This window comes from Hyperolius riggenbachi, chromosome 2 (assembly GCF_040937935.1).
Source record: "Hyperolius riggenbachi isolate aHypRig1 chromosome 2, aHypRig1.pri, whole genome shotgun sequence".
Taxonomy (NCBI): domain Eukaryota; kingdom Metazoa; phylum Chordata; class Amphibia; order Anura; family Hyperoliidae; genus Hyperolius; species Hyperolius riggenbachi.
The window spans coordinates 347,448,413-347,454,412 of NC_090647.1; the positions used below are offsets into that span (position 1 = coordinate 347,448,413).

General features: G+C 40.6%; 1 protein-coding gene across 7 annotated transcripts in view; it reads left to right on the forward strand.

Moving 5' to 3' along the window:
* SLC6A17 (solute carrier family 6 member 17) overlaps positions 1-5,747 on the forward strand; it is a 156,168-nt gene extending 150,421 nt beyond the window's left edge. For all 7 annotated transcript variants that reach the window (XM_068269537.1, XM_068269536.1, XM_068269542.1 and 4 more), the window contains 2 exons: positions 1,089-1,251; positions 3,960-5,747. In XM_068269537.1, the coding sequence (XP_068125638.1) occupies positions 1,089-1,251; positions 3,960-4,325 (529 nt within the window). In that variant the 3' untranslated portion in view covers positions 4,326-5,747. The remainder of the gene's footprint in view (positions 1-1,088; positions 1,252-3,959) is intronic.
* Positions 5,748-6,000: the final 253 nt, after the last annotated feature.

The following is a 6,000-nucleotide window of genomic DNA, read 5'->3' on the forward strand; positions in this document are numbered from 1 at the left end:
TCAGCCTCTGGTGGGGCGATTTAAATTTGGTAAAGTGCTGTATGCGCAGCTAGCAGTTTGCTAGCGACGCGTACAGCTTGATCGGCGCCACAGCACGGCGATCGGCCGCACGCAGTGGCAGAAGAGGGCGCCCCCGCCAGAGCCCTGCGCTGCCCGAACCAATCACTTCCGGGCAGCGCAAAGGGCTGGATCCAGTGCGACTGACGTCAGGACATCGGCTGACGTCCATGACGTCATTCCGATCGTCGCCATGGCAACAGGAGAAGCCAAACAGGAGATCGCGTTCTATACGGGATCTCCTGTTTGCTGTTGTTGCCGGCGGTGATCGGACTAGAGGGACACATGCGCCCTCTAGTGGTGTTTCATGTAGCTACCACTCGGGTAGCTACATGAAACAGAAAAAAACAAAAAATACAAAAAATGTGTAATGCAGCCTCCTTGGCGAAAAAATTGAACCGCCAAGGAGGTTAATAAGTGCCGCCAGCCATGGATGAAACAAATAAACAACTATTATACAGAACAGAAAAGCTGTCATAGAAAAAAATACTGTTGCTGGCATATACTGATGAATACTAAGCTCTGAGAACCCAAAATAATAAAATCTGTTAAAAGCACAAAGCTGTAGAGGCCCATAGAGACAGTCTATGCTTCACAATACGATAATCTATCACAGTCGTCACATCCAGGAACAACTGACATCATATAATCAATATACATGCATATGCCATAATAAGCACCAATAAGAAGGCTAACTCCTACCTGACAATACAGGTCTGGCAACTGACAGTGTGGGATAAAGCTACCTCCTATTATCAATTCAACGTCTAATACGTTAGTCACAAGGAAATAAACCTAAGTGCATGCGATATGAACAATAAAATATACCTGAATGATAGAAGATGCACTCTCTCATGTGTTTCGCAGTAGACCCGCTTCTGCAGAGGTCACTAGTTGTTAGAAAAGAACACAGCTTATGTTGAAAATACTCCTTTAGTAAATCGGACATAATGTTCTGTGTATCTACATACAGTATAGGGACCATTATATCTCCCCAATATATTTATGCATGTTTTCTCTGCCATTTTTAGATTTATGCAGGAACTCACTGAGATGCTTGGATTCCGCCCATACAGATATTACTTCTACACATGGAAGTATGTTTCTCCAATCATTATGGCAATTCTCTTAACAGCTAGCGTAATCCAGCTAGCCATCAGTCCTCCAGGATACAGCGCATGGATCAAAGAATTGGTATGCAATGTGTATTCTGTCATATCATTTGGAAATATCACTGGTATCTGGAGTAAAATATGCAAGATAAGAGCGCAAAGCAGTATGTTTTTCATTACATAGAGTATAACTGCCGGTAAAAAAAAAAAAATTGTGTGTAATAACCATACACTTGTTTGAGAGATCCGCGACCTTAATTGTATAAAATTTTAATTTTTCTTACATTGACGTGCTGTCAGTGGCTCTCATTGCTGTCAGCAAAATAACACATGACAAAAGGATCATGGATTGCAGTCCTTCCTTCCACAACTTTAATAAATCAACCCCTCTTGTCTCTGTGACAAGACCTAAATTGACATTTTGGCCCATATTCAATTCACTTTTTCTCCAAAGTTTTCTCCTAGGAGATCATTTTTCATCTTCTTTTTAATATACATTTCCACACTCTGCAATTGAAAAAGTACATGAAATGGTGCTGTAAAAATTAGACTGAGTATTTTCTAGCTTGCTAATGGCTTAAAAGGCATTTTATTTAGGTGGGAAAATATCACCAAGAAGAACGTGTAGGAGAAAAAGTGAATTAAATAAGGGCCTTTGAGTGTATTAGCAACAGACCTATTACAAGTCAGAACTAGTTATAAGGTGACCAGGCGCTGACATAGTAGGAATAAAGTTTTTGCAATTTCAACTGGTGATTTCTGGACAAAATGACACAAGGAGACAGAAGGAGGTACAAACACCTGTGGGGTGTGGCTTCGCCCAGGAGGCTTGGCTTTATTCGGGGTGGGCAGGGCTTAGTTCAGGGGTGGGGCTTAATCAGGGGCATGGCACTCCCAGGACCAATGGCACTTCAGGCAGTGGCCTGTACTGCCTATACCTAAAAACGTCCCTGCAAGCAGCAGTAACTCAGCAACAGTAAAGGGGGTTCTAAGAGTTTTCTAAGTATTCAAAGCTGACATTATTTCCTTTAGATTATGTTTCAGGGACTCTTATTGTTTCTGAAATGTTATCATATGTAGCATTAACTTGGGGTTTATCATATGCAACATTAACGTTGGGTCCTGTGCTTGGCGCTCTGTAGGGATGAAGTCATGAATGTGTCAGAACAGGCTTTATATATGTGGGCTGTGGCAGGGTGGGTTTAACTCACCCTTGTCGCCACCTTCCAGCTGCTTCACTTCACATGGTGTTTCACATCACTCCAATACTTCGTCCTTCTGGTTGTGATGGAGAAAGTATTGAAGCAGTGAAACGCAAAGTGGAGCACAATGACCAGAGGCGACAAGGGTGAGTTAAACACCCCCGCCGCAGCTCACTTGTATAAAGCCTCTATTTCTGTTCCAACACAATTAGAATGAAGTTCTGCATTTGTGATCTTAACCCTAATACTCTGGGAAACATTTTTTTATTTGTAAGTATAGATTGCTGCTCCCCAACCCAACATCTCTGTACAGGCATCCTCTGCCCTGCACAGAAGACTGGGCAAGGGATATAATAATTGGATGGTTATTTTTGCAGCAATCACTATTGCATTCTCCACAGCAGGACACCTCCTGCTTCTCTCTTAGGTTTTTCTCTCCATAAAAATCTACATGCTGCTTAGCTGAGCTTGCACAAGTACTTGCCTGTTTTATTTATGCATATTCTTCTGAACATAACAGCTCTTCTTCAGCACAAATATGGAGCCTGCAAAGACTTCAGTTGTGCTTCTGCTTCACCTGGGGAGAGAGGAGAATGTTAGCAGTCAGTGGCGTAACTAGAACTCATTGGGCCCCCCTGCAAAACTTTGGATGGGGCCCCCCTTGACCCTGCTGAACACTGAGGCAGGGAACACACTTGACTGTTTTTGTACGCGTTTTCTGCTCAGAAAAACTGAGAACTCATGTTAATCAGTGGACTAGTACACACTTAATATTTTGTTCGCGTGCAGAAAAAAAACTGACATTCTGCATCATGACTCTGCACATTTTGTCAGTTTTTTGTATCAATTACATCAGCTGCTGTGAAAAAACGCATGGAAACACACTTGGTGTACAGAAAAAGTATGCAGGAAAACGTGCGCAGAAAACTGAAAGACAATTGTGTTCCCTGCCTGAATAGGGACTGTCTACAAATCTGTGTCTGCAAAACTTTGTATGATTCCTTATCAGTGGCTGAGCAGATGCAGTCATTAGAAAAATTGTGTAGAGAGCAATTTTTTTTTCTCCATACCCTTAGTTGTCAGTCTCTATGGACAGGGAAAAGAAACTCCTCCCCCCACGGGGCCCCCTGCAGCTTCTGGGCCCCCCTGCAGCTGCATCCCTTGCAGGGTGTATTGTTACACCCCGTTAACAGTTAGAAAAGCCCAAGTGAGGAGGGGGTTACCCATCGAAAAGTCTGTCTCACAAAGGGAGAGAAGCTCTAAATATACGATGAAACAGCAGTTCTAGCTAGTAGCTACCCACAATATGATGATCTTCCCATTAGGTACATGCTATCAGGGTTATGCCAGTAGCGCTATTTTCACCATAGTGCCAATTTAAAATAGAAAATGCCTGGAATAGCCACATGAATTGTTTGAGGAAATCCGAGTTGCACTACAATATTAGTCTACTCACGAGGAGCATTTATATTCTATAGACTGGTGACTATTTTGTAGACTTGCACATACTGTAATAGAAATCTGTTCTTTTAAATATATCATGCTGCAGTATATTCATGTATCCCATGTTTTTTTTCTTCATTTTCAGGCTGTGGAGCAGTTCTTGCTGTATCCCCCTTGGGCTTTATCATTGCTCATTTGTCTGATAATCTTAGCAATCCTCCCTGTACCTGTAATCTTCATTCTTGCACAATTCCAGTTGATACCCGATGGCTCTAACAGACTGTCTGTGTCATACAAGAAAGGGCGCATGATGAAGGATATTTCCAATTTGGAGGAGAATGATGAAACCCGATTTATTCTCAGCAAAGTGCCTAGCGAGACCCCATCTCCAATGCCCACTCACCGCTCATATCTAGGTCCAGAAAATGCCTCCCCATTGGATTTTACTGGTTCATCAAATGGACGGTATGGTGGATATTTGATGCCCACCACCCCCGAGGCAGAATCATGATCCTGTCTCATTGTTTATCAACTACACTTTAAAATGCAATGAACATTATTTTCTCCAAAAGAAAGCACTGTCCAAAACACCTTCCTGCAAAAGCTGATTAGAGTATCATGGGACACTGTATCTAAAGAGCTAAAATGGATGTTACACCAAGTTGTTCCATAAGTGGTGGCCATTTGTGCTACAGTGTTCCTTCAATAGCAGGCTTGTGATGACTTGCTTCAGCTTTGTGAGTTTACACATCACTCCACTGTGTATATCCATATTGATCATAAAATATTGAGTGTTCAAAGGGACTCTGACATCAAGCAAAACATTTGTGTGCTTCAGCTACAGTGGAAACAGCCATTCCTTCACTCAAGTGCCTCAGTCTAGTTCCAGTACAGTGACTCCATAGGTTTAGCCTCACTGCCCCAGAACTAATATGCACCACATAAGTCAGGGAATGGCTGCTTCTATGAAAGCATACTTTCTTCTTGGCAGATTCCCATTAGCACTACGTAATTGCTTTAACACAGGTACAGTACATCATCTGCTATTGTTTATTTCTTTATTTATACCTTTATTTGACCCATGTGTCATTAGTTAAAGTTAATCTGTCTTGTGACAAAGCATAAGGATAGGAACACTACTGCCAAAGGGACAGGTACCTTGTGATAATCCTACTGCACACAGACAAGCTGGGACGTGTGTGTGTGTGTATATGTATGCATATATATATATATATATATATATATATATATATATATATATATATATATATACACACTTCTTTGAAGGTTAAGGCCTGTATGTACAGAGTGCTTCAGGTGCAAACAGACCAATTTTAGGATTATTACTGACTGGTACCGCAAACCTTCTACACTCTGGTAGTGTAGGTCATGTACTTACTTTGGCTACAAGGACATGACAGGTTCTCTTTAAGATAATCACGTGTACAATAAGCACAACTCACATGGTGTAATAACACAATCTTTGTAAAAACTTAGAGAATCAGAGTAGAGTAATATGGAATATAGTTTAATATTATAATATTTATCTAAGACTTTTTATTTTTGTATACTTAATTCAGAAAATGCATCTTTACTAGTGAAACATTCCAAATTAAATATAATGAAAGGAGTTGTTTGGACTATAAGTCACAACGATTATCATTATGTAGGTAGAAAAAAAACAAAGTCTTGTAAAAGTAATACCTTTTAAGATTATCATTGAACTCTCACTGCTGCTACTATGATCAGTAATAATAATGTGAAACTTTATAATAAATAATAAAAAATGTTATAATAAAATAATGATCCTTAACAACAAACTAATAACAGAAATCATTACTGATGTCTCCCCTATAAAATAATGTTATTATTATATTTCCTTTTTAATTACATAATGCACTTTCTTTAGCAAATAGATATCAAGATTTTAAAACCAACATTCTTGGACAAGGGATTTATTTAAATTCTCCACAACTAATCTTGCTTTGTAAGCCCCTTACCCCCTATACTCACCTCATACAGTCTAAACATTTGGGGTCACATGACCTCACCACCTCCCCAGGCTAGCCAGAATTGACCTGAAGTATTTGGAGCCATTTTGATTCTGGTACTGTCTTGACTCCACCCCCAACACATCCTATTGCTCCCATACCTCCTCTCCGATCAGTGGCCAAGGGAGGGGTGCA